The sequence below is a fragment of the Argentina silus genome (genome assembly GCF_951799395.1).
Source record: "Argentina silus genome assembly, chromosome: 8".
In the NCBI taxonomy this organism is placed as follows: Eukaryota; Metazoa; Chordata; class Actinopteri; order Argentiniformes; family Argentinidae; genus Argentina; species Argentina silus.
Window position 1 is genome coordinate 16,355,760 of NC_139662.1, and position 23,074 is coordinate 16,378,833.

Genomic DNA, 23,074 nt, shown 5'->3' on the forward strand with positions numbered 1-23,074 from the left:
AGTGTGTGCATGTGCATGTGCATGGGGTGTGTGTGTGTGTGTGTGTGTGTCCGTACGTTCTTGGAGGGCCTCCGCAGCACGTCTCCCACCCCTCCTCCATTCCTCAGGCCGTGATTGAGCACCGTGACGATGCACATCAGCAGAGTGTCACACGCTCGCTCCGCATTGTCCACCTCTGTAGAAACAACAACAACAACAACAACAGGCTGACATACCTCCTAGTTAACACATACTATAAATACAGGCACATGCTATATCATTATTCCCTATTTGGGCTGTGAGAGTCATGGAATTTTGGGGAGCGGTCTGTTGTCATGGAAATAATCGTTATAACCGTTTCACAACGGGGACACAACTCTAATGCATGACAGAGCCAGAATAACCTTGTGGTCAACTGCTGTTACTATTACTGAATAACTAATGAACACATCTATCCTTTATTTATTGATTCAACCGAAAACAAGAACAGCAGGCGTAAAATAAAGTGCACACATATGTGCCTGCCATAAAAAAACGCGTATAACAGAAATATTACTTTTTAATAAAAAAGGTTACGCAAATAATAACAACAGGCAGCTGCCACTCGATAACTAGAAAAATTACAAGCACAAAAGCCACACTAAGTCTATCGTAGTCCGTACAGATAGCAGTCTCTCCCGCAAAATACGAAACAGTTTGATAGATAGACGGATTACCGTAGCAAAATCAATGTAGTTCAACGCTTATGACAGTCGTTTTTTTGTTTCACGGTCGTCCTCGTGTAACCGTAACCGCGTTCAAACTGAATCTGTTTCTATTTGGACATTTACGTTCACTCTCTTCCCACTCCAGACCAGTCACACAGCTGATGCAGGGGACTGGGAGTGTTAGCTCTTATAATAATAATAATAATAATATGTATATGGTAATTACATCTAGTTTAGTACTAGTACTAGTATAGTATATTAGTATAAGCAGTTCTCGCACCTTCCTCAGGCAGAGCCAAGCTCCCCTCTCCTCCTCCCTCGGCGGTGCAGCTGACTGTGTCTCCACTGCAGGACTTCAGGAAGTCCTGGGACGCCTCCGACTGGGCTGGGAGGGAAGGGCAGAGGGTTAGAAGTCATGTAGAGGTCAGGTAGACACCAGGTAGACTACAGGTATAGGTCAGGGATAGAGGTCGGGTAGAGGTTGGAGTCAGTGTTAGAGGTCATGGTCATGGTTAGAGGTAGACTACAGGTAGTGGTCAGCTCATTCACTTAACTAACAATGCTATAAAGCTATATTTATGAAAATGGACATTGCTGGTGGTTATATTTTTCCTGGAATACTTTTTTGTTGGAACAGACCCACATGGGGACCAGTAAACATTATTGGCTGTTTTGAGCTGCCTATTGACTGGTGCCTAGCTCTGGCAGGGTTATGGTCAGGGGTTAGGGTCAGAGGTTAGAGGTCAGGGTCAATACCTGGTCCTAGCTCTGACAGGATTAGGGGGTTAGGGGTCAGTACCTGATCCTAGCTCTGACGGGGTTAGGGGTCAGGGGTCAGTACCTGGTCCTAGCTCTGACAGGAGGTCCACCTCCATGATGAAGTCGTCCTTGAGGCAGAGGAAGCCGACGATGGAGAAGAGGTAGACGAGGATGAGGGCCAGCAGCGCCGTCAGCAGGATGGAGCGGCCGTTCCTCGTCACACTCTTAATCACGTTGAACAAAGTCTCCTCTCGATAGATCAGGTCAAACAGCTGAAACACAGGAGAAAGTTGGAGTTCTGTCTGTGTGTGTGTGTGTGTGTGCGTGTGTGTGTGTGTCACTGAGTGAGTGAGTGAATGTGTGTGTTTGTTTGAGTGTGTGTGTGCGTGTGTACCAGGATGCTGTAGAAGAGTTCGTGGACACACAGCCCCAGAGTGCTGGTCAGGACGTAGGCCAGGTGGTACAGGAACTCCACATCCATCACCATGGCACGGTAGCCCATTATAAACGTCCCGTTGTTGCCAACGAAGCTCACCACAAACACAATCTTATTAATGAGCTGAGGAGAGAGACACATAATAAGGATATTGACTCATCTAGGCACAGACAGCAGGGATGAACCGATATGAACATACTGGGCCAATACTGATAACCGATATTCATATCACCATATTCAACACAAATATTTACCTGTGTGTTCCCTGACATAAAATAAGTTGATATTTTGCTATTGATGCTTTTCAATAAACAAATTCAATCATACAACTACAAAGTGATGGAACAACTTGTATTATTAATGTGATGGAAATTGCAGAAATGTAACCATGTGGCTGTTGAGATGAGGACGGTATGCTTCTGTCCTTAGCCTTTGTATGAAGAACATGTCCACCATTTGTGGTCACGAACTATGACTCATGTGTCGAAACTGCTGTGTCCCATGACTGATTCTCCTACTGAGGAACTGTATAAAAGTATAACTGAAACTAGTCAAGTCTGGAGCTCCTCTGGCTGTCTCTCATAAGGCGGTCAGACGTTTTCTCTGTGCACAAATAAAGAAGATTTCTTTGCTATACTCTTGACTCTAGTGGAATCTTTGTTCAGTGTTAGAATTTACACAACGATACTTAGAATTCACATTCATTTCTATGACATTCTTCCACAACAAAAAAACATTTTCCAGGTTGTGAAAAACAAAGGGGCCAAATGTGTGTGTGTGTGTGTATGTGTATGTAACAGTGCTTACATTGAGTGTGCCCAGTGTGATGAGTGTGGGTCCAATGCCGAAGTGGTAGATGGAGCGGAGGATGAGGGCGATGGAGAGGGGCCGCAGGCCATAGCGCTGGGAGAACAGACCCATGATGGACAGACCCGCGAAGCCCCAGAACAGCATGACCAGCAGGGAGTCATCTATCGCCCCTGGGGGGAGGGGGGGGCAGAGATATAATATTAGGATAAACAACATGGTCATCTATGGCCCCTGGGGGGAGGGGGGGACAGTGATATAATATTAGGATAAACAACATGGGGTCATAAGCCGATGACAGAGATTTTGTGTTTCTTAAATGTTGTTTTCAACAGTTTCTGTCTCATCTCTTATGTTTTATAGCTCTCTCTGTCTCTCGCTCTCTCACACACACACACACACACACACACACACACACACACACACACACACACACAAACAAACACACACAAACACACACAGACCTTGTCCTGAGTCGTAGGGGTAGAAGAAGGCGATGATGAGGTTGATGAAGACGGCCAGGTTGAAGGAGATGCTCCCCCACAGACTCATCCTCCGAGAGAACCAGTATAGCACTGGCATACCTGGAACACACGCACACGCACACGCACACGCACATCACAAGTAAATAAGTTAATATATCAAACAAGTGTTTTGAACTACGGGGTTGTGATTAGGTTTAGGTTAAGGTCTTACTACGTAGCTTCTTCTGCCACTCCATCTCGTTGTGCAGGAAGGAGGTCTGCTGGAAGAAGTGTGTGACCTTGCTGCCCTGCTCATCCTGCTCCGTGGTGTTAAACACCCGGAACTTTGACTCCTCCGTCAGGAACTCACAGATGGGATGGATCGGGTACACGATCTGCTCCATGCTGCGGTCCTCACGCACAATCTGATGCATAGATAGATGGGGATTATTATTATATATTAATAATAATAAGGGGACCTCTATTTGTGCAGTGTGTGTGTGTGTGTGTGTGTACCTCTATCTGAGCTGTGTGTTGTTCGTAGAACTTCAGGGGGTCCTCCTCTTCGCTCTCTGCCGGAATGGTGGACTTCAACATCTGAGACAGCGGCCGGTTGTTCAGGTTCAACTGCAGGAGGCAACAGGAACACAACGTTATTAATACATGAATACAACATTAATGCAACATTAATAACATGAATTTAACATCAGTATATGATGATAGAGAGCAACCTAGCCACTCACAGTTCAGGTTAGGAGAGGGGGGGGGGGGACAGACAGACAGACAGACGGACAGACAGACGGACAGACTGAGAGAGAGAGAAAGAGACTCACCATAGAGGATATGCCCTCCTCCCCCTCCTCCTTGGTCCTCTTGGGAGGTTTCAGGAGGTTCAGTAGAATTTTGTTGTGTCTCGCCAGCTGAAGAACAAGAAGCCCACAGTCAGAACCACACTCCTTTACAACTGGCCCAGTCAGAACCACACACCTCTACAACAGGCCCAGTCAGAACCACACTCCTCTACAACAGGCCCAGTCAGAACCACACTCCTCTACAACAGGCCCAGTCAGAACCACACTCCTCTACAACAGGCCCAGTCAGAACCACACTCCTCTACAACAGGCCCAGTCAGAACCACACTCCTCTACAACAGGCCCAGTCAGAACCACACTCCTCTACAACAGGCCCAGTCAGAACCACACTCCTCTACAACAGGCCCAGTCAGAACCACACTCCTTTACAGCTACAACTGTACAACTACAGGACCACAGTCAGAAACACGCTCCTCTACAACTCTAGACACTGGATACTGAGGCAGCTTTTAATGTAGATACGTATCTGTATGTATAGACCAGTCGAGTCCAGTGGAGGTGCATGGGATACAATGGAATAATGCATGGAATACAATGAGGAATGGTATCAAACACACACTATTCCTTCTTCCATTCCATGCAGTTCAATGACCCCGTCCTCCGATTTCTAGCTCCACCAGCCTCCCCTGATATGTATGTAAACACTAAAAAGGGAGCTACATGCTAGAGATGGAAGCCTGACATGTTAGCAGGGTATACATGCCTGTTGACTTGTGATTCATGGCTGTGAGTGCAGAGCAAGGCATTCACTCAGTGACATCAGAGACAAATCAACCCTCCCTCTGGAGGTCAATAAAGTTTATTCAGATGACTGTAGCTGAAGTGGATTAGGGGTAAATAAAGTTTATTCAGGGGCGCTCAGTGGCGTAGCACACTAATGCGCTTACCACGTAATCGCAAGGTTCCTGGTTCGATTCCGACCCTCGACCTATCTTGCATGTCATCCCTCCTCTCTCTCCCATCCTTCCTGTCAATCTCTATTGTCTCTATCCCAATCAAGCAGAAATGCCCTAAAAACATTAAAAAAATAAATACATTTAAAAAAAAGTTTATTCAGATGACTGTACCTGAAGTGCCAGGATATAGATGTTGTGTCCAACCTCCTGCGGCGACACCTCTCCTCCCTCACACTCACTCTCCTGCTGGTACGCCTTCTTAATCACCTCCACCTGGAGAGCCACAACACGACAAAAGTTGAGGGGAAAGGGGCCTTGCAAGCAAGTTTAAGAAAGAGGGGGATTTTTTATTTTTTTTCAAAGCTGACCTACCCCCCCCCCCCCCCCCCCCAAAAAAAAATGAGGGGAAAAAGAAAGAGGGGATGAGAGAGGGTTCTGACCAGTTCCCGGGGTCGAAGGTTAAACAGGATCCTCTCTGCGTTCTCGCTGTCATGGCGACTCTCCATCAGAGCCAATAGCAGCTTGGAGGCGTTGTCCTGGAAACCAAAGGGTTGATGTCAGTGATTCGTCACAGAGGAAATAGAACACATACCATGCATCTGTACTTAGTAAACACACACGCAGGTCAACCACAGGGTCAACCACTAGGTAAACAGTTAGGTAACTAGGTAAACAGTTAGGTAACGCTTAGGTAACTAGGTAACCTTGAGCTGCAGGACCATCTCCATGCGGTAGCGACACAGAGGACTGATGTCATTCAGAATGAGAGCTGTGATGATGTCGATACCGTTGGACTCATGGGTCACGATACATGTCTGCAAACACACAATGGTCACACACAGATATTAACATTAGAACTACACATCTGCAAACACACACAATGACCATACACAGATTTTAACATATTGTGGTTGGCCTGATCACCAACTATGATAAGCCTACAGGGATGAGATACAAGTCCTGGTGGACTGGTACCGGGATAATAATCTCTCCCTTAATATCAGCAAAACAAAGGAGCTGATTGTGGACTTCAGGAAGACTATCCTACCTGGTTCTATTAGCAGTACTCTGTAATTGACTATCCTACCTGGCCCAGTTCTCTGTGATAAGACTATCCTACCTGGTTCTCCTGGCAGGGTCCTTGGCAGTACTCTGTGAGGGTCTCCAGGGTCTGGGTGATGAGGCCCACGTTGCCCTCGTTGATGTAGAGGCCCAGCAGGCCCAGCCCCCCCGTGGTGCTGCCACACATGATGTCCAGGAATTGCAACGTCTCACACACCAGGTTGTAGTTGCTCTTGTTGTTCTGGCAACGCAGGAAGTTCTGAAGACGAGGACAGGAAGGTTAAATGGTGAAGTCAAATACATGAGGGTCAATATACTAGGTTCTGACCTGTAGGTCCTGGTTCTAGGTTCCAACCTGTAGGTTCTAGGTTGTGGTTCTAGGTTCCAACCTGTAGGTTCTAGGTTGTGATTCTAGGTTCTAACCTGTAGATCATGGTTGTGGTTCTAGGTCCTGACCTGCAGGTCCTGGTTGTGGTTCTAGGTTCTAGATTCTGACCTGCAGGTCCTGGTTGTGGTTCTAGGTTCTAACCTGTAGGTCCTGGTTGTGGTTCTCACAGAGCAGCTGGAGGAAGCGGAGGATGGGTTTCATGATGCTGACGGCCGGGCCCATCTCTGTCTCCGCCTCCTTCTGCTCCGGGGCGAGGCTCAGGGCCGGGCTAGGCGTGGGCGCAATGGAGGGTCCAGGGACCAGGAGACCCGCTGCAGGCATAACCAGCTGGCCAGAACCTGGGGGGGGGGTGGGGGGGGACCAGTGGGACCAGAAAAACCATCACTGACCAGTCTCTATATCCTCCCTCCCTCCCTCCCTCCCTCCCTCACCAGTCTCCATCTCCTCCCACCTTCTTCCTCCCTCCCCCGCCTCCATCTCCTCCCTCCCCAGTCTCCATCTCCTCCCTCCCTCCTCCCCAGTCTCCATCTCCTCCCTCCCTCCTCCCCTCCCTCCCTCCCTCCTCCCCTCCCTCCCTCCATCTCCTCCCTCCTCCTCACCAGTCTCCAGGTCCTTGTCGTCCTTGGCCTTATTGCTCATCTCTCCCACGTTGACCGACACCGTGGCCTTGATGTCCAGCTGGGCCATCTTCATACGATCGTGGAGAACCTTGAAGAACTTCTCGGACTTGTTGTCCCCCATCATCAACTTGTAGAATGAGTTCTGGAGTGGACAGAGAGAGAGAGAGAGAGAGAGAGAGAGAGAGAAAACATGGACAGGCTGAAGATAAATATCGTTGTGTGTGTGTGTGTGTGTGTGTGTGTGTGTGTGTGTGTGTGTGTGTGTCCTACCTGTATCTCTGTGTTGCCTCCCTCCAGCAGACAGATGGCCAGCTGGATGCTCTCCTGGAAGATCTTGTCGTTCTTGGTGCTCATGACCAGGTCGGTGAAGAGCCTTGTGCCCCCCTCTCTGTCCAGACGACACTGGACCGCTGCCACTGCCGCCCAGTCCTTCTCCAGCTCCGCTCCTACACACACACACACACACACACACACACACACACACACACACACACACACACACACACACACACACACACAGACACACACAGAGACACACACAGAGACACACACAGAGACACACACAGAGACACACACACACACACACACACAGACATTATTTTATATAAATTATATGAACGTACACACATAATCCCTTGTATTGTTAGATAGTAATCCAAGCCCACCTCCTGTAGCTCCCAGCTCCACCAGGTCTGACACCTTGTTGTTGTTCTTCTTGTTGGTGAACAGGTAGTTCTGCAGAAGAACCTTCCTCAATGCTATGCCCTAGAGACACACACACGCACGCACACACGCAAAGACACACACACACACACACACACCTGGTTAATATATAAACACCTTAGGCACCCCAACACACACACACACACACACACACACACACACACCACAGTCACTCACCTTCTCGTCAAAGTCCAGAGTGCGGATCAGCATGTCCTGCAGCGTCCTCAGAACCTTGATACACAGCTTCTCCTCTGAGCTCATTAGGGCTTTGGTGTGCTGGATCAACCTAGCATACACAGACACACAGACACAGACACACACACACAGACACACACACACACAGACACACAGTTAGACCTCATTCAGTCATCCATTAATACAATACCACACCCCCACCCCTCCCTCCCTCCCCCCTCCTCACTTGGAGATGAAGCCTCCTGATTCGCAGCGTTGCCGGGCATCGGTCCCCTCCAGGAACAGCAGTTCAGGCTGCTGCAGCACGTCCACCAGGACTGACAGCTCTGCGTTCACCAGGGGCTTCAGACGCTGCTCCAACGTGTTTATGATGTCCTAGACAGGGTTAGGACAGGGTTAACACTAGGACAGGGTTAGGACAGAGTTAACACTAGGACAAGGTTAGGACAGGGTAGAACAGGGTTAGGACAGGGTTAGGACAGGGAACAAGAGATCAGTCTCATCTGTGATTCAGAATCTGTTGCTGGAGAAGAGAGGTACAAAATGAGAGAAGAAGAGAGGGAAGGAGAGAGAGAAGAAGACATTGAAGAGGGGATGGGTAGAAGATAGGAGAGGTAGGGTTTATGGCCCCACCTGCAGCTTCTCAATGATGTTCTTGTAGTCCCAGGGGTTGTTGGGGGCTGAGGGTCTGGAGGAGCGGGTGGAGCTCTTGTAGTTTGGGTTGGAGCGTGACAGAGAGTTCAGAGCACTGGTGTTCAGCACACTAGTGATCTGAGACTCCAGGTCCAGGGGCAGAGAGATGGAACGACTCTTAGCTAGAGAGAGAGTGAGAGTGGGGGGAGGGGAGAGGGAGGGAGGGAGGAAGGGAGGAAGGGAGGGAGGAAGGGAGGAAGGGAGGGAGAGAGGGAGAGAGGGGGAGGGAGGGAGGGAGAGAGGGGGAGAGAGAGAGGGAGAGAGGGGGAGAGAGAGAGGGAGAGAGAGAGAGAGAGAGAGAGAGAGAGAATGCATTGTGTAACTAAATAGTAATGTAAATTCATGTAAATAACTCACCTGTCAGGGCCAGGGGGGAGGTGTATTGACTCACCAGTCATGGCCAAGGTGCGTATGCAGGTCTCCACCAGGCCTCGGTGTTGCTGCTGTAACCAGGGACAGTCTAACAGACGCATGGAGGACTGGAGAAGCTGGGTCACTATGGTGTGGTGGGTCTGGGGGGGGGGGGGGGGGGTCAATTGCACAATTAATGATTTGTTCTATCTATTCTATTCTAGTGCATTGTATTCTATCTTAGTACACAGTTCTCACCTGTAGCGAGGTGCTGTTCTCAGAGAAGGGCGAGCTGAAGAAGGCGTTGATGGTGTCAAACACCACGTTGATTATGTACTTCTCTAGGATGGGGTCCGACAGACGCTTCTCTCTCTTTTTGCACACCTTGGAGGGTCGGGGGGGGCAGGGTTAGGGTTACTCCAGTGACTGGAGAAAGACCATAATATTTTATAGGCACAGACAGACAGGCAGACAGGCGGACTGACCTACCCTGGCCATGTCCACAGTGAAGTCTTCGAACAGATTCCAGATGTGGTTGGAGGTGTAGATCTCTTTCATCTCCACCTCTGTGTCCACATAGCAGTGGTTCACAAAGTTCACATACGCCACCTTCACCTGCAAGGCCCGGCCACCAGGGGGAGACACACACAGCTGGATGAAAGGCTGGTTCAGCATTACAGGGTGTGAAGTACAAGACTATATAATCTGTAATGATCTTGAAATGTGCCGTGTAAAATACCTCTTAATAGTAAACAACAATATTGTTACTTTCATCATTGTTTCTGTATGTCATTGTACATTGCTATGGTTACAATAATGATATACTACTGGTAGCCTATTTCCTGGACGTCGTCCATCGATGTCGGCCGTACCTCTGTGATGCAGTCCTCGTGTGTGACCACTCTCACCACGTCCTCTAGGGGCAGCAGAGAGGTGCATTTGATCTCAGTGTAGACGTTCTTGCCCTCAGCGCAGGCAGCCAGCAGCTCCACCAGGGAGATGTGGTAGCGGAGGGGACTGCTCTCCTGGACCCCCTCCCTGGACTCAGCCATCAGCTCCAGCATGGTGGAGAAGGACGCCTTGTCATTGTAGAACACCACCACATCCTCCCCTGCGTTGGTCAACTATAGGACAGACAGACAGGTTGATAGACAGACAGGCAGACAGACAGGGAGACAGTCAGACAGACAGATGGACAGACAGGGAGTCGAGGGAGTCAGACAGACAGACAGACAGACAGACAGACAGACAGACAGGCAGGTAGACAAGCAGGTAAAAACCCAGACCAAGGCTAAACCCAGACCAGACTCAGGTGTAATAGAGTAGTAGAAGTGTAGTAGTAGTAGTAGTAATAGTAGTAGCAGTAGTAGTAGTTGTAGTAGTATTAGTATAGTAGCAGTAGTAGTACTATTAGTAGTAGTATAGTAGTAATAGTAGTAGTAGCAGTAGTAGTAGTAGTAGTAGTAGTAGTAGCAGTAGTAGTAGTAGTAGTAGTAGTAGTAGTAGCAGTATAGTAGAGTAAAGTAGAAGTGTAGTAGTAGTAGAAACAGTAGTCGTAGAGTAGAGTAGAAGTGTCGTAGTTTATTAGAGTAGAGTAGAAGTGCTCACCTCGGTCATGATCATGTCCTGGCACTTCTTGACGTACTTGCCCTCGGCCTTGATGATGGTGTGCAGGAAGTTGAGGTACTGGACGTGGCGCCCGTGCGTGGCCAGGCAATGGATGAAGTGCTGCAGGACATGTTCACTGATCTCTGTACACAGCTGGTAGTTATTACTGAAGATGTGCTGCACTGTCTCAGCCTCCAGGAGCTGGGGGGGGGGGGGCAGAGGGGAGGGGGGAATTTGATTATTTATTGTATTGTGCTCAACAGTCATGCCTGTGTGTGTGTGTGTGTGTGTGCGCGTGCGTACAGTGTGTGTGCATGCGTGCATGCGCCTGTGTGTGTGTGTGTGTGTGTATGTGTGTGTGTGTGTGTGTGTACTCACCCCAGGGTTGAGGAACAGGTTGAGGTTCTTGTGAAGCAGTGTTTGGTTCTCCAGGTTTCCCATGCAGAACTTCTGCAGGAACAGGTGAGTATATCTGATGATCTCCTGCATCTTCACATCATGCTGGGGGAGACAGGAGGGGGGAGGAGACAGGAGGAGGGGGAGATGGGGGAGAATGGGGGAGGATAGAGAAAAAAGTGTGAAAATATATATACGTATATACAGTACATTGATATGGGTCACTATTTGTGTGTGTGTGTGTGTGTGCGTGCGTAGATGTGTGTTTGTGGGGGTACCTGTATGTGTGTGTGTGTGCACGTGTGTGCGTGCGTGCGTGCGTGCGTGCATGCGGGCGTACCTGTGTGTGTGGCTCCCTCACCTGATCGTAGGACACCTGGAGCAGGTCTAACATGACTTTGTGAGCTCCCATGTTCTTCAGGAGTCGCTGCTGCTTCTTCCACACACCTGAGCTGCACATCTTATTCAGACGCTCCAGGATCTGGGAGAGGACAGCAGTTAGAGGATGACAGCAACAACAACAACAACAACAACAACAACAACAAGCACTCAGAGAGAGAGGAGAGCTACTCAACACCCTGCAGCTCTGTAGTCAGCTGTTTCAGGCCACTGTGTTTGTTTCATTAAAAAGTGTAAAACGTGAAGGAGTGATAGAGTGATAGAACACACCTCCTTGACTTTCTGGTAGTTCTCATTGCCCTTCTCTAGCTTCTCTTTCTTGGGCGTTGCACCCTCTGACGCCATCTGGGGGACAGTAGACAGAATGGTTAGTATCAGACTGGTTAGCAGCAGCACGGTATCTTATACAATATCTCTAACAGGAGAGGCTGGTGGAGGTAGAAATCAGAGGACGGGCTCATTGTAATGCATGGAATGATGAATGGTATCAAACACACTCCTCATGCCATTTCCATGCAGCCAACCACAGATAGATGCAGCCAACCACAGATAGATTCATCATGGAGCAGCCAGGTCTCTGAATAAAGCACAGATTCATTCATTGACTACAGTCTTCACCTCTCCCTTGTCTTTCTTGTCCTTCTTGTCCTTCTTCCCCTCCCCTCCTCCAGAGTTCTTCTTTTCCACCCAGAGCTCAGACTTCTCCACCAAGGTCCTGAGGTGGTCCAGGTCACTCTTGATCAGCTTGTAGTTTTCCACGTCCTGGCCCGAGATGAGGAGCTGGACCTGGAAGGGACAGTAGGGACAGATGTGTGTGTGTGTGTGTGTGTGTGGGGGGGGGGGGGGTGGGCTATGTGTGCGCGCATGTGTGAGTGTGTGTATGTGTGTGTGAGTGTGTGGGTATGTGTGCGCACCTGTGTGTGTGTGTGTGAGTGAGTGTATGTGTGTGTGAGTGTGTGGGTATGTGTGCACATGTGTGTGTATGTGTGCGCACCTGTGTGTGTGTGTGTGTGTGTGTGTGTGTGTGTGCGCATACCTGTTTGAAGGTGTGCAGGACCTCCTGTCTCTGGCTGAAGTGTTTGAAGAGCAGCTGCAGCGCTCCAGAGACCAGCGGAGGGTAGTCGTGCATGGTCAGGTGGATCAGCACCCGCAGGAACATACGCCCTCCCTCATCATCCACCTCCAGAATACTGTTCCCCTTACTACACACACATACACACACACACACACAGGCACACACACACACACACACAGGCACACACAAACACACATGCACAAGAACACACGCACAAGCACACAAATGCATGCACACACACATGCGCGCACGCACACACACACGTTAAAAATGGAAGACAGAGAGGGGTGCTGAATCCATAGGGGCAGACATGTGATAGATAGATAGAAGTTGTTGTTTCAACGTAGAGTGATCTGATTGGCTGAACGTACCCCACTCCAAACATGGCCTCTGCCTGCTCTCCTATGTGCTGCAGGTTGATGGTGGCTGAGAGGGGACAAAGTTAACACCAAAAGGTTACACAATGTCAAAGATTGTATTCTTTCTCCAGTTCTGTGCGGGGGGTAGGGGGTAGGGGGTAGGGGCTAGGGGGTAGGGGGTAGGGGCTAGGGGCTAGGGGCTAGGGGACAGGGGACAGGGGGTAATGGAGGTATTGGGGTAGAGTGTAGGGCTAGGATAGAGAACAGGGGACAGGGAACAGGGAGGGTAGGGGGTAGGGGACAGTTAGGACTAGTGTTAACCTACCTGCTTGTTCTGTGGCTGCAGCAACAGGGGACAGGGAAGGTAGGGGGTAGGAGGTAGGGGGTAAGGGGGTAGGAGGTAGGGGGTAAGGGGTAGGAGGTAGGGGGGTAGGGGATAGGAGCTAGGGGGTAGGGGACAGTTAGGGCTAGTGTACACCTACCTGCTTGTTCTGTGGCTGCAACGTCAGCTGGCATGAAACAAACAGCATTTCACTACAGGACACTAGACTAGTTATCATCTAGTCATGTAGAGATTAATCTACAGCATGATTCAGAGGGGTAGGGGGTAGGGGTTAGGGGGTAGGGGGGCAGAGGGGACAGGGGACCAGGGGTAGCTACCTGCTTGTTCCATGGCTGTAGTGGCGTCTGCGTCGGCCATGGGGTAAACTTCTACAAACTCCTTCTTGAAGACGGACAGCAGGAAGGACAGACGGTAGTCCAGACGCACGTTCAGGATGAACTGGAGAGATAGATGGAGAGATGGAGAGGTCTGATCATGCACTTCTCTAGTGTAGCAGAGAAGGTTGTTAGCTCAGAAGACCCAGGTTCAAACCCTGAGGCTGAGAGTAGCCCACCTGCAGGATCTCCAGGATCTTGAGCTTGGTATCCATGACGGTGACGTCCTGTTTGTCGATGCTGTCTTTGCTGCGGCCCTGAGCCTCCAGGTGCATGTTGGGACGGCCAGGTCCTCCAAATATGGACTGCTTCCTGCTCAGGACCATGGTGGACATTATCTGCCCCATGCCGTGGATGGAGCGCTTCATATTCTTACCTGTGGGGGCGGGGGGAGGTATGTGTTATTACATCATGATTACATCGGTATGTGTTATTATATCGTTATTACATCGGTATATGTTATTACATTGATATGAGGGTTATACAGGTGTATATGGTTGTGGTTATATATGGTTATGGTTATACAGGTGTGTATGTGTGTGTGTATGTGTATTTTACCTGTGCCATCGTGGTGTATATGGTTATGGTTAGGGTTGTGTGCATGTTACCTGTGGCACCATTATGGTTCTACAGGTGTGTGTGTGTGTGTGTGTGTGTACGTTACCTGTGGTTAGGGTTCTACAGGTGTGTGTGTGTGTGTGTGTGTGTGTATGTGTATGTGTGTGTGTGTACGTTACCTGTGGTTTTTATTATACAGGTGTGTGTGTGTGTGTGTGTGTGTGTGTGTGTGTGTGTGTGTACATTACCTGTGGTTATGGTTATACAGGTGTGCGTGTGTGTTACCTGTGCCATCGTCGTGGAACATGGGGTTGGTGAGGGTGGGGCTGGGGATGCAGTCTATGATGCCCAGCAGCGTCCGGGTCAGCCTCAGCAGCTCAAAGAAACTGTAGAAGCCAAAATAGATGAGGTGTCTGGCCAGGCTCACCACCTGGGGGGGGTACAATCATCATCATCATCATCATCATCATCATCATCTCCACCCTCATCATCATTATCATTATCATCTCCGTCACTGTCATCGAGGGGAGGGTTGAATGGGGGGGTGGGGGTGTGTGTGTGTGTGTGTGTGTGTGAGGGGGGTGGGGGGTGGGGGGTGAAGAGGACAGGTACCTCGTAGGTGAGTTTGTTCTTCTCCTGGTTGTGGAAGGGCAGGTCGTCATTCAGGACGTTGTTGAGGTACTCCTCCATGAACACCATGGTGTTGGCAAACTTGTTCTTCTTGTTGTCGCGAGAGTCATCCATGTTGGAGTCATAGCTGACCACAGAGACACAGAGAGTCACAGACATAACTAAAAAACAAATACCTTCACACTGCAAGTTACTGTATGTGGTGCAAGGCATCACGTTATTGCTTTCATTATGTCAATGTGTCTGTATCTGTCTCTATTCAAATGAACCAGTGTGTGTGTGTGTGTGTGTGTGTGTGTGTGTGTGTGTGTGTGTGTGTGTGTGAGTGTGAGTGTGTGTGTGTGTGTGTGTGTGTGTGAGTGTGAGTGTGTGTGTGAGTGTGAGTGTGTCCTACTCTTTGATGGTGATGGAGGTGGGGATCTCGGTCCAGAGGCGTGCGAACTTGACGGGCGTGACTAGCTCCTGTGGGTCGCGGTCCACGTGGGCGTGCAGCATGAGGCGGCAGAAGGAGGCTCGGAGGTCAAAGGGCAGCGTCTCGTCCATCATGCACAGGAAGATGAGCTCCACGTCCAGCTGCTTAGAGATCTCATCTATAGCTAGGTACTGGCGGTCCAGACACATCCTAGCATACAGCTTCAACTGGTACCTACACACACGCACACACACATGCATACACACATAGACACACATGCACATACATACATACATACGCACACACACACACACACACACACACACACATTATATACTGTACATGTCTATGGACAGGTACTGACAGTCATGACTGTCTTCCTGTCTGTCTGTCTGCCTGTCTATCTGTCTCCCTACAGGTACATGTCTGTCTGTCTGTCTGTCTGTCTGCCTGCCTGTCTGTCTGCCTGCCTATGTGTCTGTCTGCTTGCCTGCCTGCCTGCCTTTAGGTCTGACTGTCTGTCTGCTTATCTGCCTGTCTGCCTGCCTTCCTGTCATAGGAGGAGGGAGGGAGGGATGGAGACCCTATGTGTCTACTTGCCTCCCACCTCCCCCCTCCCCCCCTCCCTACCTGTAGTAGGTGAGGACGTTCTCGTCGTGGGCGTTGCCCTGCCTGGCCTCCTGGGCCAGCTGTCTGATGCTCTTCTCCTGTTTCTCCTTGGTCTTGTCTGTCCAGACCAGCCACACCTCGTCCTCCTCCGCGAAGTCCTCCATGCCCAGGTACTCTGTGGCGTGGGGCATCTCCTTGGGCACGCGACGCCTGCACACATACATACACACACACAGTGAGAATGTGTGTGTGTGTGTGTGTGCGTGTGTGTGTGTGTGCATGCATATCTATATATGTGTGTGTGTGTGTGTGAGAGTGTGTATATGTGTGTGTGTGTGTGTCACCACCACTCACTCAGTCTTGATGAGGATGTCCTGGTTCTTGGTGTCTAACACACACTTGCAGATGAGCTCCTGTGTGACTGGGATGGCCACGTTGTTGGACACACACAGGTCTGATAGGTAGTCCAGGAACCTGGCAGGAAAGACCAGGATGTTACACACACCTTCCTCCAAGGTCTCCATCTCTGTCTTGGTGATATGTTTCTCCTTCTCCTCCTCCCCCCCACCCTCCCTCCCTCCCTCCCACCCTCCCTCCCTCCTCACCTTGGTTCTCTGTTCCTGCGGACCAGGCTAACGAAGGTCTCCACCTCTGTCTTGGTGATGTGTTTCTCCAGCAGCTTGCGGTTGTTGTGCAGCAGAGCAGTGATGGTGTCTTCAGCCAGGATGTCGTAACCAATCTGAGACTGCATCACTCCAAACTGTTTGGCGATGTGCTCCTACACACACACACACACACGGCTTAAAATGAAGCATTATCATCACCATCATCACCACCACCACTATCATCACCACCATTATCATCACTATCATCATCACCATCATCATCAACATGACCATCACCATCATCACTATCACCACCATGACCTTCATCATCACTATCACCACCATCATCACCACCACCACCATCATCACCACCACCATCATCAGTACCTGGTTCTTGCGGTAGTCCTCCTGTGAGTGCCTCAGCACACGGTAACACAGACGGAACATGTACTGGTACGGAGCGTTCTTCTGGTCCGCCAGCTCCTCCAATCGCAGCAGAGGACCCTCCGCCCCTTTATCCTTGAACGGAGCCTTGATAATACCAAAGACCTGGAACAGAGTAGAGTAGAGGGCAGTAGAGTAGAGTAGAATAGAGAAGAGCAGAGTAGAGTAGAGTAGAGTAGAGTAGAGTGGAATGGAGTACCGTACAGTAGAGTAGAGTACAGTAGAGTAAAGTAGAGTACAGTACAGTAGAGTACAGTAGAACAGAGTAGATTAGAGTAGGGTAGGGTACAACAGAGTAGAGTAAAGTACAGTAGAGTAGAGTAAAGTAGAGTACAGTACAGTAGAGTACAGTAGAGCAGAGTAGAGTAGAGGACAGTAGACTAGGCCAGAGTGATCCGGTTCTGACCTGTTTGAGGATGTTCTGTTCCCTCATGAGTTTCTGTCTTTCGCGGTTGGCCTTGGTCATCACAACCTCCAGGACAGGCTGGCCGCTGTTGGATGTGTCCACCACGAAAAAGACCAGGTCCTCCAGCAGTTTGATGGCAAACCTGGGGCAGGGTCAGAGGTCACACACTCACACAGCCGGGGTCAGAGGTCACACAGCAAGGGTCAGAGGTCACACACTCACACAGCCATCCCCCCCCCACCCCCCTGTAGGTCCTTACCTCCTGTCGTTGGGGCTGATAAAGCCCTCAGTGAACCTGTCCACCACCGTGCCCAGCATGAAGCTGGCGTCGTTAGCAAAGTCCAGGTCTCTGATCTCCATGACGGGCACGGATACGATGGCAAACGCCTCCTTATCCTCCTTGGTAGGGCAGGTTCCCAGCTGGAGGGAGACAATACACACATAGACTTATAGGACAGGACACACACACACACAGACACACACACACACACACACACACAGTCTGAGAGGGCAGAACACACACACAAGTACACACACACACACACACGTACACACACACACACTCAGTCTGAGAGGGCAGAACACACACAGAAATACAAGAACACACACACACATGTACACATATTCGTACACACACACACACACACACACACACACACACACACACACACACACACACAGGAGCATACCATGAGTCGTATAGGCCTCTCCTCATCGATGTCTATGGGGACGTTGGTGCTCTGGATCCAGGTGTTGGTGCACAGGTGTCTGAGACGCACGTACGAGTTCCTGACACGACACATTCACACATTCAACCTTTACCTTTACAGCGTCTTCTGCAGGTAAGTAGGGGTGGGTGTATATGTGTACGTGTGTGTGTTCTGTCCTCTAAGTCAGAGTGTGTGTGTGTGTGTGTGTGTGCGTGTGTGCATTTGTGTGTGCGTACGTGTGTGTGTGTTTGTGTTCTGTCTTCTAAGTCAGAGTGTGTGTGTGTATTTGTGTGTGTGTGCCTGTGTGTGTGTGTGTGTGTGTGTGTGTGAGTGTGAGTGTGTGTGAGTGTGTGTGTAGTACCGCGGTACGAAGGAGTCGGTCTTCTGCAGGGTGGTGGGGTCGAGCTCGAACAGCGAGGCGATTTCGTTGCCATGGGGCACTGCAACCAGCTTGTACTTGATCCTCTCTCCTAGACTACGCTTGTTGCTACGGCTACTGTCCATCTACACAGGGGTCAGAGGTCAACAACACTGACAGACGACAGACAGATAGATACGATAGATAGATAAGGTTAGGGTTAGGGTTAGATGGAGAGATGGATACGTAGATAGAGACAGACAGACAGACAATAGACTCACTGTCTGTAACGGAATGTCTGGGCTGTCTCCTTTATAACCTGGGTTCTCCTACAACAACAACAACAACAACAACAACAACAACAACAGATATGTTAACATACACCACTGATTGATTACTATAACTCATTGATTCATGAACACATCCCAGGTTAAGCCACGCCCATGGACAGTAGCATGTAGCGTTACCTCAGCGGCCAGGTAGTTTCCTGTGGCCAGGTGTTTGAAGCGGTACAGACTGTTCCAATGCCCCGCCCCCCCACGACATGGGTCATGATGCACCACCTGGGAACCAATCACAGCATCAAGCATACCTTAGGAGTGTGTGTGTGTGTGTGTGTGTGTGTGTGTGTATGTGTGTGAATTGCGGGGCTACTGTTTGCAACAACTTGAAGTCTGTTTCATATGTGCGAGTGTGTATGTGTGTGTGTGTGTCTGTGTGTGTGTACTGACCTCCACCTCCCAGAGAGCGTTGGAGCTGGTAGCAGAAGTAGCTGATTGGCGGAGGGTGGTGCGTAGGAAGACGTGCAGCTTGGCCTTGTACTCGTCACAGGTCAGGAACTTCTCCTGCTCTGCGTGGAACAACCGCACCACGTCGCCCTGACAACCCGCAAAACAAGCACATTAATACACCCTATCCTTACACACCACATCACCCTGACAACCACAACACACACATTAGTCCAACCAGCCTAGACGTACCCTAACTGCACACTGTTTGTTCTTTGATTTCTGGTGACTGTGTTGACATACCCCCCCCCCAACCCCCCGGACCATGTGACAGACTCACTCCCTTAAGGACTTCATCCTTGTGGTCGCTGAACATCATAAACAGGTTGATCTTCCAGCTGGTGTTGCAGTTCACTGAGTTGACCTGTAGAGGGGCCAGAGAGCACAGCTTCAGACTGGGACCAGGTCACATCATTACTGGTCCAGACAGATGTTCAGGAGGGGGAGGAGATGGGCCACAGCATGTGTTACCATGGTAATGTGACATGTAGCATCTATTACCATGGTAACATGACCTGTAGTGACATGTGTTGCCAACGGGACGTGTGTGTCTCACCTCCTTGCAGCCTGTGTGGTCCGACAGCTCGTAGTTACTGGCGTGGAGCGGCTGGCCCGCGTTCACCGGGTTCAGGATCACCTTGTCTCCTACTACCACCTACAGCACAGGGGACAGAACTACTGAAGGATGGGTGTGTGTGTGTGTGTGTGTTAACTGTTAAGTCAGATTTCTGTAAAGTGGATTGTATTGCATCTCTGTATGTACTCTATAAATAAAGTTTGGTTAAAAGGTTTTATATTAGTGCATGTGTATGAGCATGTGTGTGTGTGTGTGTGTGTGTGTGTGTGTGTGTGTGTGTGTATGTGTTACATTGTCTCCGTTGGCGCGTAGCTTCCAGAAGGGTTGTATGAAGTGCCAGGAGCCCTCGTTGCCTGTCCCGTCCAGCGTCACACGCATGGCGTTCTTCTCCAGCAGCGCCGGCAGACGCTTGTTCACCGTCAGGTACTTATTACTCTTCATATGGAGGAGCTGGAACACACACCATACACCACACACACACACACACACACACACACACACACACACACACACACACACACACACACACACACACACACACACACACACACACACACACACACACACACACACACACACACACACACACAGTCAGAAAGATAAGCCCCCATGTCTGCCTGGCTCAGTCACAACACTGAGCAGCCATTAACAGATTACACCTATTGATCTGCTGGGAGAGACACTCCCTCTCCTCTCCTCTCCTCTCCTCTCCTCTCCTCTCCTCTCCTCTCCTCTCCTCTCCTCTCCTCTCCCTTCCCTCCTCTCCCTTCCCCTCCCCTCCCCTCCTCTCCCTTCCCCCTCCCTGACAGACTCTCTCCCTCTACCCACTCTCTCTAAGGTTCTTACCTGGATGACTGTGGAGGTGTAGGGGGTGTGGAGCTGAGGTTCTTACCTGGATGACTGTGGAGGTGTAGGGGGTGTGGAGCTGAGGTTCTTACCTGGATGACTGCACCGTATTTGACCACGTCTCCATGGACCTTTTTGTTCTCCGTCTCATTCTGTTTCTGCTCCAGGTTGGAGGCGTGCTGAAGAGAACAGGAGACGCGAGCACACACACACACACACACACACACACACACACACACACAGAGTACAGAACAGATAGAACATGAGTGTACAGTCCAGACAAGATGGCAGAATCCTAGGGGTGTGATCTGACAGAGTGATCTAGTGGATCTAGACTAGTGGTGTGATGGTAGCTACTGGTAGCTAACCTACTGGGTGGTAGCTGTGATTCGTACCTGTAGTTTCTGCAGCAGCACCACGTCAGCGATTTTGTCCTTCTCATGTTTGGCCTGCTTGGCCTTCCAGAACTGCTTCTGGGCCGAGTACCGGTTCATAGGACACACCTTGAACAAGCAGTCTGGGAGAGACGGATGGTTAGGGTTTGGTTATGTTACGGTTAGGTTATGTTACAGTTAGGTTATGTTAGGCGGTTAAAGGAGGGTTGCATGCACGCACGCACGTTATTGAGTATAACGATGGGAGGGGACCAGGGGAAGGAGTCTGTATATCTGACTACACATCTAAGACACATCATGATCCTGCCCTATCAATGATTGAGAGTCACAGTGTTCTCTCCACACCCAGAGAGAGAGGGGGGAGAGAGAGAGAGAGAAAGAAAGAGAGAGAGAGAGAGAGAGAGGGGGTGTATCTGTGTGTTTCGTCAATATTGACTCTCTCTACCTTCAGAGTGATATCCTGTTTTTAGAGGAGGCTAATATTGGTGATCAAGGACCTTATCAGATACTTACTAACAAATGTGGGCGGCTATCTCTGATAGAAGACTGATATGAGACTGATAGAAGACAGATAGTAGACTGATAGGAGCCTGAACGTCGCTGGTACGAATCACGCTTGGGACACTATTTTCTTTTTGTTGCTAATTCATGCTAATTGTTGTTGCTTATGCTAATATTTGCTAATGCTTGACAACTTACCCTAACCTTAACCACTTGAAGTTAATGCCTAACCTTAACTAATTAATGCCTAACCTTATCAAACCATTCCTCATTCCGTTTCATGCATTACAATGAGCCCGTCCTGTGATTTCTACCTCCACCAGCCTCCCCTGGGAGAAAGCATACTTGACACACATACAGAGACTTGATCAACATACGTAGATGAAAAACTAAACTACTGCAACTTTTCCCTTTTATAAAGCTCCAGGGGAAGGGTGAGTGAAGCTCACATCAGAGGCAGACCAGATGTTACTGTGTGTGTGTGTGTGTGTGTGTGTGTGTGTGTGTGTGTGTGTATGTCTGTAAGGGGGGGTCTATCTGTGCCACTCCAAAAGATAGGTCAGACCGAGGGACATGTGGGTTGACAGACCCAGGAGACACCAGCCTGTGGAAAAAGTCCTGGTGGGTGGGTGTGTATGAGTGTGTGTCTCTCTGGTGGCCATTTCAGGGAGGTGGACAGATATCAAACATCTCACATGCAACACACACACACACACACACACACACACACACACACACAGACACACACAGACACACACAGACACACACAGACACACACAGACACACACAGACACACACAGACACACACAGACACACACACACCTCTGAACTTCTTGGGAGGGTTGTCCAGGTCTCCAGCAGCAGGCTCCACTACACAGCGGTCGTCCACCAACCTGGAGAGAGATGACATCATCACAGGTGACATCATGTTCATAAACACAATCATGTGTTTCTGTACTGTACTGTATGAGGACAAGACAAAATGATCTAATGCACTGTGCTTGACTGAATTAAATTATGTAATTTAATACAAAGGTCGTTTTTGAATCAACTGACTTAAAGAAGTGGGCCACCTCTCCTCCACAGCCCAGAGGGCCTTCTCTCCTCTCCACCATGGTCATCTAAATCTCTTGACCATCTGTCAACCCCCCCTCTCCCCCTTTCCCCCTTCTCTCCCCTTAGAGCCTTGGTATCTCAACTCTCCTTCAACTCTCCCTCAACTCTACCCCTCTTTCTGTCTCCCTCTCTCCACTCCTGTCATCTCAGACAGGGTCCTGGTGGAGGTCCATCTTGTAAAAAAAAACCCTGAGATTTAAGGTGGCCTTCTTTTATAGGAAAGCCCATCTTTGCCTTTCCCTGAACAGCAGAAAGAGGATTGCACAATCAACTGTCATGTTAGTGCTTGATTATGGTGATATCACCTACCAAAATGCAGCAGCTACCACAATCTAACCAACAATCTACATTGTACATTACAGTTGGTTGTGATTGATTTTCCTAATTGTGTTTTATAATGTTGTAATTTTGTATGATTCATGGTTGTAAACTGTGTGAATGCATGGCTCCCTTGTAAAAGAGACCTTGGTCTCAATGGGACTCCCTGCCAAAATAAAGGTTAAATAAAAACAAAGTCTAGACTTATCCGCCCCCTAACACCCAATTGTACATTACCTGATCTTTTGCATTAATAATAAACATTTAAAAAAACAAAAACATTCTGCTTTCTCTA

At 49.5% G+C, this 23,074-nt stretch overlaps 1 protein-coding gene across 2 annotated transcripts in view; it reads right to left on the reverse strand.

Moving 5' to 3' along the window:
- Window positions 1-23,074, reverse strand: part of itpr3 (inositol 1,4,5-trisphosphate receptor, type 3) — a 29,504-nt gene that overhangs the window by 2,176 nt on the left and 4,254 nt on the right. The window contains exons 2-54 of one of the 2 annotated variants that reach the window (XM_083674452.1): window positions 22,168-22,238; window positions 20,845-20,966; window positions 20,542-20,628; window positions 19,895-20,053; window positions 19,583-19,681; window positions 19,307-19,390; window positions 18,970-19,116; window positions 18,706-18,801; window positions 18,520-18,567; window positions 18,242-18,384; window positions 17,860-17,959; window positions 17,430-17,590; window positions 17,171-17,312; window positions 16,708-16,869; window positions 16,321-16,493; window positions 16,070-16,189; window positions 15,737-15,925; window positions 15,089-15,340; window positions 14,677-14,821; window positions 14,350-14,494; window positions 13,686-13,882; window positions 13,450-13,570; window positions 12,802-12,856; window positions 12,392-12,557; window positions 11,974-12,141; window positions 11,626-11,700; window positions 11,318-11,437; window positions 10,939-11,061; window positions 10,561-10,761; window positions 9,825-10,076; window positions 9,442-9,567; window positions 9,211-9,336; window positions 8,993-9,113; window positions 8,542-8,723; window positions 8,135-8,283; window positions 7,891-7,999; window positions 7,656-7,755; window positions 7,261-7,436; window positions 6,970-7,132; window positions 6,512-6,708; window positions 6,041-6,241; window positions 5,625-5,735; window positions 5,361-5,456; window positions 5,092-5,193; window positions 3,986-4,072; window positions 3,669-3,779; window positions 3,385-3,577; window positions 3,153-3,272; window positions 2,689-2,861; window positions 1,840-2,004; window positions 1,528-1,717; window positions 967-1,071; window positions 57-175 (exon numbers count right to left, since the gene is read on the reverse strand). In XM_083674452.1, the coding sequence (XP_083530578.1) occupies window positions 57-175; window positions 967-1,071; window positions 1,528-1,717; window positions 1,840-2,004; window positions 2,689-2,861; window positions 3,153-3,272; window positions 3,385-3,577; window positions 3,669-3,779; window positions 3,986-4,072; window positions 5,092-5,193; window positions 5,361-5,456; window positions 5,625-5,735; window positions 6,041-6,241; window positions 6,512-6,708; window positions 6,970-7,132; window positions 7,261-7,436; window positions 7,656-7,755; window positions 7,891-7,999; window positions 8,135-8,283; window positions 8,542-8,723; window positions 8,993-9,113; window positions 9,211-9,336; window positions 9,442-9,567; window positions 9,825-10,076; window positions 10,561-10,761; window positions 10,939-11,061; window positions 11,318-11,437; window positions 11,626-11,700; window positions 11,974-12,141; window positions 12,392-12,557; window positions 12,802-12,856; window positions 13,450-13,570; window positions 13,686-13,882; window positions 14,350-14,494; window positions 14,677-14,821; window positions 15,089-15,340; window positions 15,737-15,925; window positions 16,070-16,189; window positions 16,321-16,493; window positions 16,708-16,869; window positions 17,171-17,312; window positions 17,430-17,590; window positions 17,860-17,959; window positions 18,242-18,384; window positions 18,520-18,567; window positions 18,706-18,801; window positions 18,970-19,116; window positions 19,307-19,390; window positions 19,583-19,681; window positions 19,895-20,053; window positions 20,542-20,628; window positions 20,845-20,966; window positions 22,168-22,238 (7,345 nt within the window). Of the gene's footprint in view, window positions 1-56; window positions 176-966; window positions 1,072-1,527; window positions 1,718-1,839; window positions 2,005-2,688; window positions 2,862-3,152; window positions 3,273-3,384; window positions 3,578-3,668; window positions 3,780-3,985; window positions 4,073-5,091; window positions 5,194-5,360; window positions 5,457-5,624; window positions 5,736-6,040; window positions 6,242-6,511; window positions 6,709-6,969; window positions 7,133-7,260; window positions 7,437-7,655; window positions 7,756-7,890; window positions 8,000-8,134; window positions 8,284-8,541; window positions 8,724-8,992; window positions 9,114-9,210; window positions 9,337-9,441; window positions 9,568-9,824; window positions 10,077-10,560; window positions 10,762-10,938; window positions 11,062-11,296; window positions 11,438-11,625; window positions 11,701-11,973; window positions 12,142-12,391; window positions 12,558-12,801; window positions 12,857-13,449; window positions 13,571-13,685; window positions 13,883-14,349; window positions 14,495-14,676; window positions 14,822-15,088; window positions 15,341-15,736; window positions 15,926-16,069; window positions 16,190-16,320; window positions 16,494-16,707; window positions 16,870-17,170; window positions 17,313-17,429; window positions 17,591-17,859; window positions 17,960-18,241; window positions 18,385-18,519; window positions 18,568-18,705; window positions 18,802-18,969; window positions 19,117-19,306; window positions 19,391-19,582; window positions 19,682-19,894; window positions 20,054-20,541; window positions 20,629-20,844; window positions 20,967-22,167; window positions 22,239-23,074 lie in introns of both variants that reach the window. The other variant, XM_083674451.1, reaches the window with a different exon arrangement.